This window comes from Uranotaenia lowii, chromosome 2 (assembly GCF_029784155.1).
Source record: "Uranotaenia lowii strain MFRU-FL chromosome 2, ASM2978415v1, whole genome shotgun sequence".
In the NCBI taxonomy this organism is placed as follows: domain Eukaryota; kingdom Metazoa; phylum Arthropoda; class Insecta; order Diptera; family Culicidae; genus Uranotaenia; species Uranotaenia lowii.
The window spans coordinates 352,947,612-352,963,287 of record NC_073692.1 but is presented as its reverse complement, the minus strand read 5'-3'; the positions used below and the strand labels follow the sequence as shown (position 1 = coordinate 352,963,287).

At 35.6% G+C, this 15,676-nt stretch overlaps 1 protein-coding gene and 1 long non-coding RNA gene across 3 annotated transcripts in view; one reads left to right on the top strand and one right to left on the bottom strand.

Moving 5' to 3' along the window:
• The window catches only part of LOC129743269 (uncharacterized), a 49,484-nt gene extending 36,885 nt beyond the window's left edge, over window positions 1-12,599 (bottom strand). The window contains exons 1-3 of one of the 2 annotated variants that reach the window (XM_055735251.1): window positions 12,432-12,599; window positions 11,715-11,976; window positions 1,658-1,773 (exon numbers count right to left, since the gene is read on the bottom strand). In XM_055735251.1, coding sequence (XP_055591226.1) covers window positions 1,658-1,773; window positions 11,715-11,784 — 186 coding nt within the window. In that variant the 5' untranslated portion in view covers window positions 11,785-11,976; window positions 12,432-12,599. Of the gene's footprint in view, window positions 1-1,657; window positions 1,774-11,714 lie in introns of both variants that reach the window. The other variant, XM_055735250.1, reaches the window with a different exon arrangement.
• A 1,788-nt stretch (window positions 12,600-14,387) lies between these two features.
• On the top strand, window positions 14,388-15,526 carry LOC129741026 (uncharacterized). Its single transcript, XR_008736424.1, has 3 exons — window positions 14,388-14,663; window positions 14,724-14,805; window positions 14,894-15,526. It is a non-coding gene; the product is annotated as an uncharacterized LOC129741026 (long non-coding RNA).
• The last annotated feature ends 150 nt before the right edge of the window (window positions 15,527-15,676 follow it).

The window sequence follows — 15,676 nt, the reverse complement described above, 5'->3', positions numbered from 1 at the left end:
TAGAAGTTTTATTACAGAAATTGTGTTATGATCATTATTACAGATTTATTAAAATGTAGAGTGTGACTTACTTTGCTGTTTGTAAAAAAGTATTGTTAATTACAAGAATGTCTTATTTACAAAATTTTAGTTTAGACCTGAAATGTAGTAGATGCATCCAAAGTCATAATTTTCTCGAATAACTCAAGATATGCATGAGGGCCCAATTCAGAAAAGTCGCAAGAATGTATTCTTCACTCAATTAACAGCCAATTTCAGAGACCTGTTTTCTTGACATTTCATTGTAAGCATTCTTCACAACAGACAGCATCGTTCACGACCAACAGCCCTCATTGACGTTTGTTTGCAGCTGAGTTCGCTCGCAGCAACCTAAACGAATAAGGATGAAACTCATTATTATCGATTGCTTCACCCACACCCTTTTTATGCTTCCACCCAATTCTGATTCGGTTGATGGTAGTTGTTCCACCACTTTTCTTGTTTTTTTTCCTCGAGCCAATTTCTAAATGGGTTGTTTCATGAGAGACAGACCAAATAAACATGTACGTGCATGTTGTTTGTGTAGTTCTTGTGTTGCTTCCAACAGGGGAGCCCACGTTGGGTGTTTTACGGGACCAGTTGGTCGATCGGCCAGAGTCGTCTCTGGTTTGCTGTCACATTCAGAGCAGCTAAGCACCTTTCGGATTGGAATTCTTGGTAGACTTTTTTGTTTCGATTTTGTTGTCCATTTTTTTTCCTTTCCCTCAGAAATCCTTCGCCTCGGCAGATTGGATTCCTTTTTTGTGGCTGCTTTCTAGCCTGATCTTTCAGCCAACAGCACTCTCCGGTTGACCTCAGCAGAACACAGCATAACAGTAATGGTGGAATACACACAAGTCGCTTTTTAAATGGAGAAAACACACAAGTGGAAGCGCGGTGTCAGCTTGCACTTGGATATGTTGAATTTCGAATGGAAACAGACTGGAACTGTCTGCTGATGCCTGTTAAGTAAAGTCCACAACAAACATGGAACGATATGCTGAGACAAATGAAAGTGCAACATTGAGTAGGTAAAACGGGTAAACTTTTCGAAAAGGTTGAGATCAACCTTGGATCAATAGCGGGGAATGATTTTCTGTGTTTCCAAAAAATTAATAGTTTATATTGATGGAATAACATGATTTTTTTTCGAAATCCGCAATTCTTATATAATTTATCTTTAAGTTTAATGACCCGATCAACAATCATTCATTAAATATTTAGTATACAATGTACACATGTATTATTCAGAATGTATATGTATGAATTCATATGTATTTTTCAGAAATCTGCAAAATAATAACAATGAAAAACACACTTTCCAGAGAACCAATTTTAGTCATCTGAAAATTACTGCAGATTCAATGGCTAAGCGCTGGGGAAGAACTACTAAAAAGAGATACACCGTCTTAGCCGATTTAGGCTTTACAGACTGAATAAATGACGTGGAGAACTCAAGATTAACATTTAACACCCAGTACCGAGATGAAAATCGAACCCATGCCATCAGAGGACCAGCGATTACCGTCTTACCACGCTAAACACTCGACCACCGAGACGTACTAAGATGCATAACGCTATGTTATAACAAGGCTTCAAACTTCATACAAAACAATTATGTAATCGTGATCATACTTACACCGCCGAGTTCCTTGATGGTGTATTCGATTTTGTTGGCAAGCTGATACTTCTGGATGTCCAAGTAGAATCGATGATGGATCAAGGGTCTCGGGCCTTTTACGAGTTTTACTTTATCTGCAAATGGGAAACCAAAATACACTATTAATTGCTAACAAGATGTTAAGTACAAGCTGTCTGAGAGATTTATTCTTACTTTTGTATATTTTCTTGAATAATTTAAATTGTTTTGAACCCTCGAGTAGCTATTCAATAAACAACCAATTTTCGAGCTTTAATCTTGAAAAAATTAATAAACTCTGTACAACAAAAAGATTTACAGTTTCGAAGAGGCAAAGCTAACTGCCACATGGAACTTACATAAATTTTAGCTCTTTTAAAAATGGAACACATTCATTTGCTAATAGCTCGTTTACTAGTAATCGGACATTCAAAATTTTGACAGAATTTTGCTGCCTCTGAAAAGTACTATCAGACCTATTTTTGTCAAAATTTAAAATTTACGCGTTTTCGAAATATTTACGATGCAAGAGAAAAAGAAAAAAAAAATTGCACAGTTTTGCAGAGTTGATTACTCAAAGAATTACTGTGTGTAAGTGTTGGAAAAGTATGCAAACACTGTCAAAAATGTCCACAAAGTTCAAATCAAGCATTGGAGTGAAGCACATGATCGGCAACTACGGTTAAGAGTCATCAGGGAAGTCAAGTCTCATACCAGCATTTTTAATTTTGAATAAGCGAAAAATTAAGTGTAGATTGCTTAAGTGTCCAAAAAATTTGCCTGTGTTGCCTAGTTATGAGTCGTTCAAACCCTACCTCAAAAAATTTTTCCTAGTTCCAGAGCTCGTAAGCTGTATATCCTGAGGCTATGCGACAGATGATTTCTGATGAACAACAAAACTTATGAAAAACCCTATTTACAACAAATTCCAGCGTTTGAATCCTATACCGTATCTGGTCCCAAGCATGAATATTAATGTATGTATTTGCTGGTTGATTTGTAAAAATTATAATGATTTGCCAAAATTCTGCTACAGGGGAAAAACAACAACTTTCAAAACGAAAATTTTGGTTTTCGCTGTTTTAAAAAGCCTAAAAGAGTAATATTGTATTTACCCTTCGCAAACTACGATCTAAATTAACCGATTATACTTTAAGTTCAATTTAGATGATGGTTTTGCTTCGTTATTGTCAGATTTTGCCAGCAGAAATTTCTCTAAAAACGCTTTAAAATGACTAAAAAATAATCAAGTTTTATCAATTTCGCAACAGCTGTATCCACTAAATAGCCTTACGTTTTTTTAAAAAAGACCGAAAAGTATAGCAGAAATTGAAGGAGGAGGATGGAGCCACCTAAAACACAGATTAGCAGGGGTGAGCAACCCGCGGCCCTCGAGACATGTTTGGGCGGCCCGTGAAGCTTGCCTCAAATTAAATTAATTACACGATTTTTCTATGAAAGATTGATAACTATCATAAAAAGCGGTACCTACTGAACCAAAAAATGATACATCAATTACTTGATTAAATATGCACGTCGCTTGTATGCAATCGCATTCATCCAGATTGTTGACTATAAGGATTTAAGCTTTTTATTGAGTTCTTTTAAAGGTGTAGATGTAATTTTATATATTTGAAAATATAGGATTTAGTTAAATCATTATTTTCCGTTTCAAGCAAATATTAAATTGTATGGTGAAGTGAAATATTTCTTAAATTCTGTGATTCAACACAAAAAGTCTGTAACGATTACTCTGGAGAACAGAATTTTTGTGCCTATGTTTCAATAACTAATTTCACAGATTTTGTCTATTACTTCTAGTTTCAGTGTATGACGTCTAAATTCTAAAATTAATCAGTTTTTGGTAAAATCGCCCTTTTATAACTGATAAACCAATAAACCTTAATAAAAGCCAAAAGCTGATTTTGAATCAATTTACTATACTTAATTCAATCAAGGACTCAGATATTGCCAAGATATTCTAATATAAGAAATACAACGCTTTTATAATATTGAATCCTTCAACTTCTAGAAAATTCCAAAAAATAAGATTACAACTTCTTCTGACATCATTACAGAAAGTCATTGAATATTGGATACTAAAGATTTTAACTCATTTAACAACTTTGTTGAAGACTGCAAAATTATTTGACTAACGATTCAAAGATATGAAAGATTCTATTTGGTTTAATTTTTCTTTAAAATTTCGTCGAAATTCACGTTTTTTGCAGGAAAGAAAACTTCCATAACTTTTTTTTTCAGAAATCAAAATTACTTGCGGTCTTTGAAAAAGTTGATAATTGAGTCAGTATTTGTATTTTACAGTTTTGTAAGATAAGTAGGTACACAAATTGAATCACTAATTGTTCAACTTACTTTTAAAAGTTATCTCGAAAACTAGAACTGACAAAAAAAACTTATTGGATATTTAGATTCTGCGCCCCCTAATAAGTCAAAATTAATTCTGAGGTTCCTTGAACCTCGGAAAAATGTGAATTTTCTTGCCTTGTGTTATCTGTGATGGTATTTTCAGAAATACATTGGCAAATCACGCCAAACATCGATAAAATTGAGTCATTTTACTTGAAAATTAGCAATCCATAAGATAAGATTTACATGGTTCAGACTTAGAATGCCTATCCTAGAGGTATCTAAATTGAATAAAGAAATTATTTTAAAATCTGTTAAAAATGTCTAGAATCTAGAATTTTTTAATGATTTTAAAACCTTACTCAATGATTTCATATGGAGATTTTAATAAAAAAAAAAAACACACCGTTTCTAGAAAAAAAAATGAGACTTCACGACAAAATTTTAATAAATTGTTAAAAAACTTTTCGAAAATGGACACACACAAAAATTGCTATGGTAAGCTCCATGAAACTTTTAAATGGAAGTGATGAAGAAAAATACCATCGCATCTGTTCGAACAAAAACAGGGTAATCGGAGAAAACGGTTCAAATCTTTTCACGAATCATGGAAAGATTTTCAAAAATTTTCATATTTAATAAATAAAACGGAAGTATCTAAATGTTATTTCCTTTTTGTCAAAAAGAATATTCGCAGTCAAAAAGAACATTCCAAATCAACTTAAACCACTGATGAACTGATGTACAAGCTAAGCCTTGAAACGTGTGTAAAGTTCCAACGGCCGTTTTCAATAAATTTTATGTGTTTTGGTTGAGCCACCAGATGTCTCCAAGGACACCAGAGAGAACTGTCAATAAGAAAGTGAAATGTAAACAAAACAAAATAACAAACTATTAGTCAGTTATGAATATGTCGAATTACTATTTGACGAGTTTTGAGCAAATTGATGATAAAGATTCGCAACACATTTATGATTCGCGTACTGAAAATTTTTAGCATTAAGCTTTTTTCTAATTGTTTCAAACTAGCACTAAGCACAAAATAGAAACAGATATGATACAAAAAAAATGCTCGCACATAAAAGCCTAGAATCGGTATTGTTTCATGAGATTGGTTATTTTAAACTTAACTGGATAAAATAACTGGTTCGACTAGCTTGTCCGAAGTTCTTAGTTAGTCTTTTTTAGTAAAAAGAATGAAGGTAAAATGAACCAGGCAAATTTACCTTGTGAATATATTGAAGCCGTCCATTCTGCTACGATGTTAATTTATTAATTTTTTAGATCATATACGATGTGCTCTTCCAGGAATGAGGTACTTTAAAAGTTTATTCGACTAGTTTAAATGATAGCATTTGAAATTTTGCTCTGGCTTCTGGAATATTAAAATTTAAGCTTGTACATCTGTTTGTTATTTCGGCAGTCCCTGCGTAGTGAAAAAATTATGATGATGCTATTTTCCTCAGCTAAAAATTATTCGTGGTTAATTTTGTTATATAGAATGATTCTTCGTATTGTATTTAAATTTATTCATTTTTGAATTCAAATACCATTGCGTCCTTCCGAAAAATGGTTACATTTAAAAGAGCTATCTAGAAACAGTGCCATCTATTGCGCCGTTCAAAAGTTAGAAATCTAGCAATAGATGGCACTGTTTTTCGTCATTTTTTAACTGCTTCTTTAAAATAGAGCACTGGAAATTTTACACAAGTTTCTGAAGATTTTTTGTTCGAGCTTGTACATCTGTTCATCTGTGCTTAAACGTTATAGATTTCTAATCAAGATTTAGTGACTACACTGGATTCTTTTTTTAAATGATCTTATTTTACACGGTTTTACTTTGAACGATTTTTTTGGAACGATTTTCTCGAAATAAGACGATTTTCGAACATGTCAAAAACGGGTTCTAGGCATGCCCGCTTCTTGCCAAACCACTCTTGTGTGGTAAATTGGTTCGGACGTTGCTTCCCGATAGAAACATGGGTCGGAATGGCCACTTAGAGACTCTGCGGAAGTTCCGGAACAACCGTTGTTTAAAACCCAAAAACAGATCAATCCAAAACTAACATTTGAGCTTCCCGATTTCACTCAAATCACCTCAGAATAGTCTACCTGGTTGGAAATGATCGATTTACAGTCCAAGTTGGCCACTTTACTCGAAATGAGCGATGAGTTTTGCCCGGTTGTTTAGAACTTTTTCTAAACGATTTTTTTTTTGCACGAACACAACACTCGTTTCAAAAAAAGAATCCAGTGTATTTAATTTCGACTGGTTTAATCACTATATATTTTAAAAAATATTTATGCAAGTACATGAATTCGTTTTTTATCTTTTTCCTGCTTTGTTTTTGCTAAACATTTGCTGCAAACTATTTTTACCTAGAGGTTGTTTTCAATGCGGCCCACCGAAAGAATTTCAAATTAAAAGTGGCCCGTTGCTTCAAAAGGTTGCTCACCCTTGGATTAGACTAAGTTAAAGTTTTTAAAACTGATAAATATCATGACTAAAAATAGTGTGCGCCGGCCGATGGGAGGTACAAAGAATGAAGTAGAATTTTTTCTTACAAAAAACGATGAATAATTTTTTTCATGAACTATCATAAGATCACCTTCACATCCTTCATAGAAAGTACAGGGTGGCCACTCAAAATCAATTTTTGATTTCCCGCATTTTTCCCGTTATTTTCCCGCATGGTCTCACGAAATTCCCGATTTTATACAACAGAAAACCAAACAAATTTCCGAATATTGATTTTTGAAACCATATAAACGAAAAGCTATTAAGCTTTCTTTAAGTGGTAAATGATCTTTAAATAGTTTTTGTTTCAGTTATGTTAACCAATTCATTCCTTTTTCGATTCGCTAATAAGTTCCATCTAAAAAATGTCCAATCGTTGTGTTTTTCTTCGATATCCCGAAATGATGTTTTTATTGAAGGTATTGCATATAATTGTCCGTATTCGTCCTTAATTTTATCGGCACAAGCTCAACTTAAGTGTTGCTTGTCAACAAGTACTTCAAGACACAGGCCTTAACGTTTGTTGGCAATATCTAGATAGTGTGCAATCACATCGGGATTAACGCACGATAAATACCGAGTGATGAGATAATACAAGGGAGATCGTATAGCCATTTTATTCAAAAATCCACAGTTAAACGAACGACAGCTATTTCTGAATACAAGGATATCCTTGTCGGAAACATGACCAGACTCTTTTGCTTTCTTAATTGCCGATTTAGTTGAGAATCCGATTTCTACGCTTCCAGGAGATAGAAGATTTATTTTTGAGAGTTCAATTCCAATAAGTGTTTTTGATTTTACGTTAAGTAGTTCAGGCTTTACATCTTTCTCCATCAATGCTCTTACAAGCCCGGTTAAATCATCGAAGAGAAACGGAACCATCAGTGCTTCTGTCTAATACTCGTGTAAAAAGGACTCAACAGTTGAAGCGGCCGTAAAAAAAAACTCAATTTTGGTCCCAGCAAATTATCACCCATAGCTTTAGCAACAATGTCGAATACCTTCGACCGGGAAATCGATGGAAAACTCCGCTTAAAATTTGAATGGTTTTCCTTAATCTTTTTATCCTCTTGTTTTTTTTACCTCGTCGACAAACCCTTTGAAGTACGGTAGCATTTTGGCAGCACGTTCATTTTCCACCCACCGAAATCGCAAAATTTAACGGAAATATAGTTGAACCCGTTACTGCAGTATAATCTGCTCTTCTAAGTGGAATATTTTTGAACAGACCTCTCAAAAATTCATCCAAATTCCATTCATTTTTCCACAGTCCCTCCTTGAACGAGTTATGTACAGTGTGAAGTCCAATGGTGAGAATCTCGTACGCCGGATTCGAAACAAGTTCTTGAACCTTGCTAGTTAGTTCCTTGACCATTCTGCAATTTACCAATACTCCATGGAACACTGGATCACTTGTTTCAGTAGATCAGGATTTTTCGAAAAACATAGTTTCACGCCATTCAGCCATTCGAGTGCGTCGTCGTTAAGAATGTAGAACCAATATATGTACCTTGCTGTTCAGATAGGTTCAACTAGGTTTGTGTTTTGATTCCAGGAGCGCAGACCAATATCCATTTGTTGCTTCTGCACAACCTTATTTAAAGTTTCGTCAAATCCTAATACTAACTCGCTGCAATTCTGTAGTAAATTGAAAACTTCATTCGAAAAATAGGGAGCAATACTGTGTGGAATAAAATATCTTATTTTTGTTCTTCACATTTCTATTCGATTAGCTATCTGGCTGTCCGGGAACATCCTTTTGTTGTTCAGTGAAGCAAGTTCAAACTTATCGAAACCGATCCAGCTCGGCAAAAGGATTCGTTTCGACCTGGTAGAAATCGGTCGAAGTCAATTGGAAAGAGATCACCAGTCAATCTATTTCCACTTGTTTCAATTTTCGACTAAACTTCATTGAACAGACCAAAAATTCCCGATTTTTTGAAAAAATTCCCGGCTTTTTCCCGCTTTTTCCCGTTGGATTTCAATTCCCGTCTTTTTCCCGTTTTTCCCGTTTGGGTGGCCACCCTGAAAGTATTTAGATCAAACGAATGGTTTTTGAGATACACGCATTTGTAACTGTCCCATTTCTAAAAGAACTAAGCTTTAAAAATTTCTATCGAAGATACAGTGAGCAAAACAAGAATAGTGCCACTATGTGTTTTGCTTGCTAAAATAGAATGATTGAAAATCGTCCAAATTTTCTTCTACAATTTGCTTCAAATTGTTCAATTGATAAATCAAGCATAAATTTACTTTTTTCGGACCAAGAAATTGGCGTTGAAGACCAAAAATATGAAAAAAAAGGGTGCGAAATGATAATATTACCATATATACCTGACATTTTGATTACTAGAATTTTTTTTGTAAAAACTTTGAGTATGGTTATGATATAAATGTGTATTGAATATTGTAATTTTTGATTAATCTTCCTTTCAGTACCCAAATTCAAAACAGTCAAAATTAAGAAAATTAACAAAAAAAATTTAAAAATATTTTGGAACTGGAACACTCCAGAGCACTAAAATTTAAGCGCTGACCTTAAAAATCACGATTTTTCTAGTAATTTCCGACATTTTTTCCATGGAATTTAGAGTTCGATTTCATACCGCTTTTGAGAAAAAAAAATTATGATGATACCAATGAACTTTAGAATTCAATATGTTTATTTAGGGGAAAAATTATCCATAAAGAATTTTTGACGGTCTTTTTTTTTTGTGGCGTTTAAATAGCTCGGGGAGCTGACGCTGGTAATGAAAATTAGAGATAGTTTGGAGAAGAAAATTTTAATGTTCAGAGTAGGCAGCGTAGAATAGTAAGCGATCATGAGACGTTGGTTAGACCATCATGCACTTAATTATATCCATTCCGGCTGGATATGGACAGAATGCAGTTCAAGATAATAAACCAACCCCTCTGATACCAGTTGAGGAAGGACAAGGGTGGGTTCGAGACTGGCCTCTACTTACTCCCCAAGCATCTCCCCTGTCGGCAACTTATGGGAATCGAACTCAGTACGCCTGGGTTACCAGGCTTGACGGTTTTGATTAGAAATTCCAGGTTTTTTTCGGTTTTCCCGTTTCGGTGGCCATCAGATTGTCTTGTTCCGAATTACTACTAAATAAAATTACAATTACTCTGTGCTTGTTAGCTGATGATCTTTGTTTACTTTATTTTGCTCAAGGAGCATACCCGTTCTGCAAAATTTACTGCACTTAGTACTGTTCATTGGAATTAATAAATTTTAAAATTTTTAGAATCCATAAAGAATTGAGTTTCCAACAGTTATTTCATGGACATACAAATACAGATGTTAAGAAGTCTCTATCAGAATCCGAAGGATTCCACCTGAAATCATGTTGAAGCTTACAATTTTGAACATACTTTGGTTTGCTTATCATTCCCTGCAAAAATTCCATGACAATAGAAATATGTAGATATTAATAATTCTTCAAATTTTCTCTTACAGTTAGACCAACTCGGTATCGATTTTTGAATACGGCGAATGCGCCAAGACCTTTGTTTTAAAAAAAACGCATTCCAAGTTTCAGAAAATTCAATCAATTTCCTATTTAGCTGCGTACAATAATTTTCCTAAATAAGTCGCTAAAACGCTTTCAAATTGATTTAATTTCATCACTCGATCGAGCAATATAGCTTTTCCGTACTAATTACTTCAAAAAATTAATAAATATAACTGTTGGCCCTCTACCACAGACTGGTGCTCTCATTATGTTCATTCGCTAAAATGGAGCGCCCTTTTGAATTGCAGAATGACTGTTCGTCTTTTGGATCACTCATTAAAGAAGCAATATTCAAGCAAATTTCGGCTTGAAAGCGGGTCCAAATGATCACATTAACACATTCAACGATCTTATAAATGCTGATTTGTGCTTCTCCTCGTCCTGGGAAAACAAATTTCAAAAACTTCAGTGCCCTTTTTCCATATCGAAATAACTATTGGCCCTTTTGTTCGCGACGAAATTTTGAGGGGAAATGGGCGAATGAACTGTGGGATTACACACTCATAAAAAAGCTATTCGCCTTATTTAAAAAAATAAATTTAACTTCACTAAAATAAGAAAAATTAAAAGGAGATCATATTTGCGGATGTAAAATAAAGAGTTTAACGCATTTATGTGATAATCTGAATTTGTTTACAGTTGGCGCATTCGCCGTATTCAAAATTCGATACCGAAATATTACATTTTTAGAATCCATAAAGTAGAATTGAGTTCTTGGGGGTTTTATGTTCGGTTTTCCAACGGTTATTTCATGGACATACAAATACAGATCTTAAAAAGTCTTTCTCAAAATCTTTATAAGAGGAACCAGCTAAAATAATGTTGAAGCTTACAAATTTTAACAAACTTGGGTTTGCTCATCATTCCCTGCAAAAATTCCATGACAATAGAAATATGTAGATATTTTTTCATCAACATTTCTCTTACAATTAGATCAACTATCTTGCTATTTATTATCTGACGAAATTTAAGGTGTCTAAATATTTTGGACTTGAGATACAACAGTTTTACTAAAATTTAATTTTTTGGACTTCTGTCATTCAAAGTGTAATGTTTCACGTATGATCCGACGCATGATCTTTGTGGTATCCAGAAATCGAAGTAGTCATATGATTAAAATTTAATAGACAATTGAGATATTTCCGTGCTACGTGACGGTTCAATAGAATATTTGGTTGATCAGTGCATCTATTTGCGATACCAGTTTGGTAATTATCTCGGATATCATAATTTTTAATTTTCACTGATGAGTTTTTTGAATAATTAAGGAAGCATGTGTCGAGTTTAAAAAAAAAAATGGGCTGGATTAAAAGTTTCCGAAGGTAGAAATTTAAAAGACTTGGGCCGAAAACCTCGTCAAAATTCATGAATTCTTACATTAAGACATAAAAATGAACCACTCATCCTCTTTGTTATTTTTTTTATTAGAGACGTTTTGAAATAGAGCAGATTACATTATTTTACAAGTTTTTAGTTCATCCTATTGCTTTTACAAAGTTTAAAGTTTTATCTTCCTGTTTTTCTACATTTTTAAGTAAGTCATTCAAAACATGAGTTGTCCCTATTTCTTGTGTTGTTTTTTTTATTTATTTATTTTCAAATGAGTGCTGATTTATTATTTCGAAAGGTTGCTTTTCATACTCACTAGAAGAAGCCGTTTTCTGCTGTTGGTTTGCTGCGACCCTCGACAGTTTGGTCTTGGAGGGCGATACCATACCTTCGGCATTTGAGGGCTAGGAGGTACAACCCAGCAGCGTGTTCCGGCACCGGGGTCTCCTCTCCGCTCTTGACTTTGTCCCCAACTAATGGTTTGATCGTAAAACACTCATCACAGGCCACACACTCGATGCCTTCAGCTAAAAATACTTTACTTTACCTTCCCCCAAATTGCACTAACTTTTGGTTTGCTTTGAAATAAAATTGAAACGAAATAAAAATCACGTACAAACCACCGATAACACCGTTTTTAAACTTCCCGCCCAAAATTTTCCTCTGAACCGAAATCACTGCTTGCACAAATTTTGCAACTTTTCTTCATCGTTGCTGCCAGATTGCCTGGGCCAAATACTGCTGCACGTTTTGTTTATCAACTGCTTAAAGGTCATTCATAGCCAAAACAACAGCTCAAAAAGCACAATCACTCAAGCATTGGTATTGGTGAAGTCTCGAGTTTTGGTTGGTGTTTGTGAAATCGTCAAGCTCGAGCGAGAAAAAAATCTGCCCCGTCGTCAAGTCCGCACAAAGCAAAGAAGCAGACGATAAAACCGAACACCGAAGGAAAACAGGAAAACGCCGAAGAAGCCGAATGATGATGACCTTCTTAGGGATGGGCGGAAATCGAAAAAACAACCCGAGATCTCACTTTACTGCGCACTTTTTCACCACAGAACAACTCGAACCGGATTTAACTACCAATTTTGTCCACTGTCGTCCGGAAATAACGCGAATTTACAACACTTTACGGCTTCCAAAGTTCCGCCTGCAAACACGCGCCATTTTTCGTCGGTAGCTAGCTCGGTTTTTCCGATTCGGTTCTCGCTCGGCGCGGCAGTCTACTTCGATTCAACACAAGCAAAGTACCGTTTGATTCGCTCTTCTTCGGTTGCTTTTTGTTTGACGTTTTCTTCACTATCCGCGTACACGACAAGAGAGATTTCACACACACAAACTACTCCGAAAGGAACGGTTCGTTCTGGAAGGAATGAATGAAAGTGTAGAAGCGTAGAGTACCGTAGGAGCTTCCGAAAACAACTTCGATGGCTTGAATGTTTACAAAATTATTGAAAATTTAAATTCTTTTGAATTGTTCTTACCATCAGCAATATTAAAACGAAATTTTAACAACACTTTCAGAAAAATCAGCTAGAAAATAATTTTAATAAATTTTAATACAAGATTTCGCAGCTTGCGTACTGCGAGGGAATAATCGATCGGTCGGCGAATTTATCGCGCATTGGTTAGTGTGTGTGTGTGTTATTGCAAAATGAAACAACATTCTGTAAAAACATAACGAAAGGGCCGACCAGTTATGCCATATTCGTTTTCATCTGGTGGAAAGATGGTTGTGCACCAACTGCTGTCATCTTCATATAAAAAAAACGTTTTGACAGCACTTGGTGCACTACCGGTGCACCACCAGGATGAAAACGAATATGGCATTAAATATTTGAATAAAAAATTATGTTTAGGGGAAGCTGGGGCGATTTTTTGAAAGAAATTTAGATTTTTTTAAAAACCGATTTGAAATGAAGTTATTTCCGGTTCAGGTATCATAAATTTGAAAACAAAACATAGAATCAATAATACCGAATTAAATTTTCAGAATTCAGATTTTTGGTTCACAAAATTCATACAATCTGAATTCAGATTTCAGAATTCAGTTTTAAGATTTCAAATTTCAGAATCCCCCTTTAGAGTGTTGAATTCAGAATGCCAAATTCAAAATTCAGAATGCCAGAATTATAAGTGAGAGAGTTTTTTCACCCATTATTCAGTATATAAGATTCTCAAATCCGAATTTTGAATTTCTTGAAATCTGAATTCAATAAGTGGAATCCAGAACATGTTATTTCAAATTCTGTATCTTTAATCAAGGATTCCGTTCATGGAACTGAGAATTCAGAATTTTGATTAAGAAAAATACAGAAGTCATTGTCAGAATTATGGAATTCACCTTCAGAAATAAGGAAATAAATATCATCCAGAACTCAGAATACGAAAAATTAAAATTAAAAATTAAACTCACTCTAAATTCTGAAGTCTGAATTATAAATTCTAAAATTTTGAATTATAAAATGTGAATCCTAAAATTTGAATTCTGATTTTTTAAGTAAGAATGAGTTTTGAATTGTGAATTCTGAATTGGATTTCTGAATTCTGAGTAACAAGTTCTGAATTTGAAATTATGAATTTTGATTTCAAAATTTTAGAATTCTGAATCCTACATTTTTAATTAAGAATTCTGAACTCTGAATTCTTTGTTCCGAGTTCCTAATTCAGATTTTTTTTTCGGGAATTTAAGCCCAATGGGTTTATTGATCCCAAATTCAGAATTATGAATAGGTACTAAATGCTGAAAAAATTTATCGTGAAAATCAATTTCTGAATTACTGAATACCAAATTCTGAATTATGTATTTTGAAATTTTATTAATTGGAATTAGGAGTATGGGAATCAGAATTGAGAATTGTTGCATTGAAATTTATAGTTAAGTTATTAGTCCTAAAATAGTTTACGATACGAGCGATTGGCAAAATAAACACATTAAAACCCATCCTTATATTGAGTAAAGTTAGCGTGTAAAAAAAATAAACGCAAAAAGAAAGTAAGGAAACTGAGCGTTCAAACAATGAGGGAACGAAACTGAGCGTGCAGAAAACCACCGAAACGTCACTTTCGTTTCCGCTGAAAAAACGTACGGGTCGGTCACATCGTGGCAGTGGAAAATTGTGCGCGTTTCACCGTTTTTTTGTGTTGCCGAGGAGGAATCGCCGAAAGTTCCGCGGTCAAAATATCACCGAAAGTGATACGAGGCAAAAACCCGGCCACGCCACGTGCATACTGGGCACGGAATCCAGCCATTCGATAAAAAAAGGTAAAACCTCTGCCACAAAGCCACTTCCATCAACTAATTAGGCTCTTTTATTGCCTCTAGGGCAGCCCATTTCGGGGAAAAATCGATTCCCGGGTCAGTAGCTCCAGGAGGAGAAAACGAGCTCCAGAAAAGGGTCGCGAAGGTAATTTAGCGCACTAAAAGAAAAATGGACTGGCGACTCATACGGGCTTTCGCGAATGCGGCCCTTTTTCCCCTATTTTCTTTCATAGCGCTGGATTCCAAGGCGGTTTCGGGCACTGCTCCGGTGGCATAAATTCCGGCTCACATCTCCATTGGCCCGCGAGCCGACAGCCGAAGAAAATCAGCTGCCCCCTGGTAGTCCCCAGGAGGCGCCACAGGCGTAGGGCATTGGCCCGCGAGCCGACAGCCGAAGAAAATCAGCTGCCCCCTGGTAGACCCCAGGAGGCGCCACAGAGGTAGGACGGAGGCACAAACAACAACATCAGCAGCCCCCTGGTAGACCCCAGGAGGCGCCACAGAGGTAGGGCGGAGGCACAAACAACAACATCAGCAGCCCCCTGGTAGACCCCAGGAGGCACCACAGAGGTAGGTGCGGAGGCACAAACACTGCAAAATCAGCAGCCCCCCGGTAGTCCCCAGGAGGCGCCCCAGGTCGTAGGACGGCCGAAGAACGATAGCGGCGCTAAGGTGCCACCAATCGGCCCCGGACTTAGGGCGTCCGAGCAACAGCGGCGGCGCCAAGGTGCCACCAATCGGCCCCAGGCTTAGGGCGGCCGAGCAGCAGCAGCGCCAAAATCTTTGCCAAAATCTAATTGAAGCCATTTTTTCATTCATGTGGCATCGCCCACGAAAAGCCAACATAATAGAATTCAATCTTAAAAACTAGTACCTTGAGTTTTTTATACTCAATTCCGAATCAACAATTCCTCAAACAGAGTTCAAACCTTTAAAGCATGTTTTTTTAAATGAGAGTAGCAATTATTGAATCAGTGAAATAATAACATTTTAATTCGAATAACACAGTTGAACAG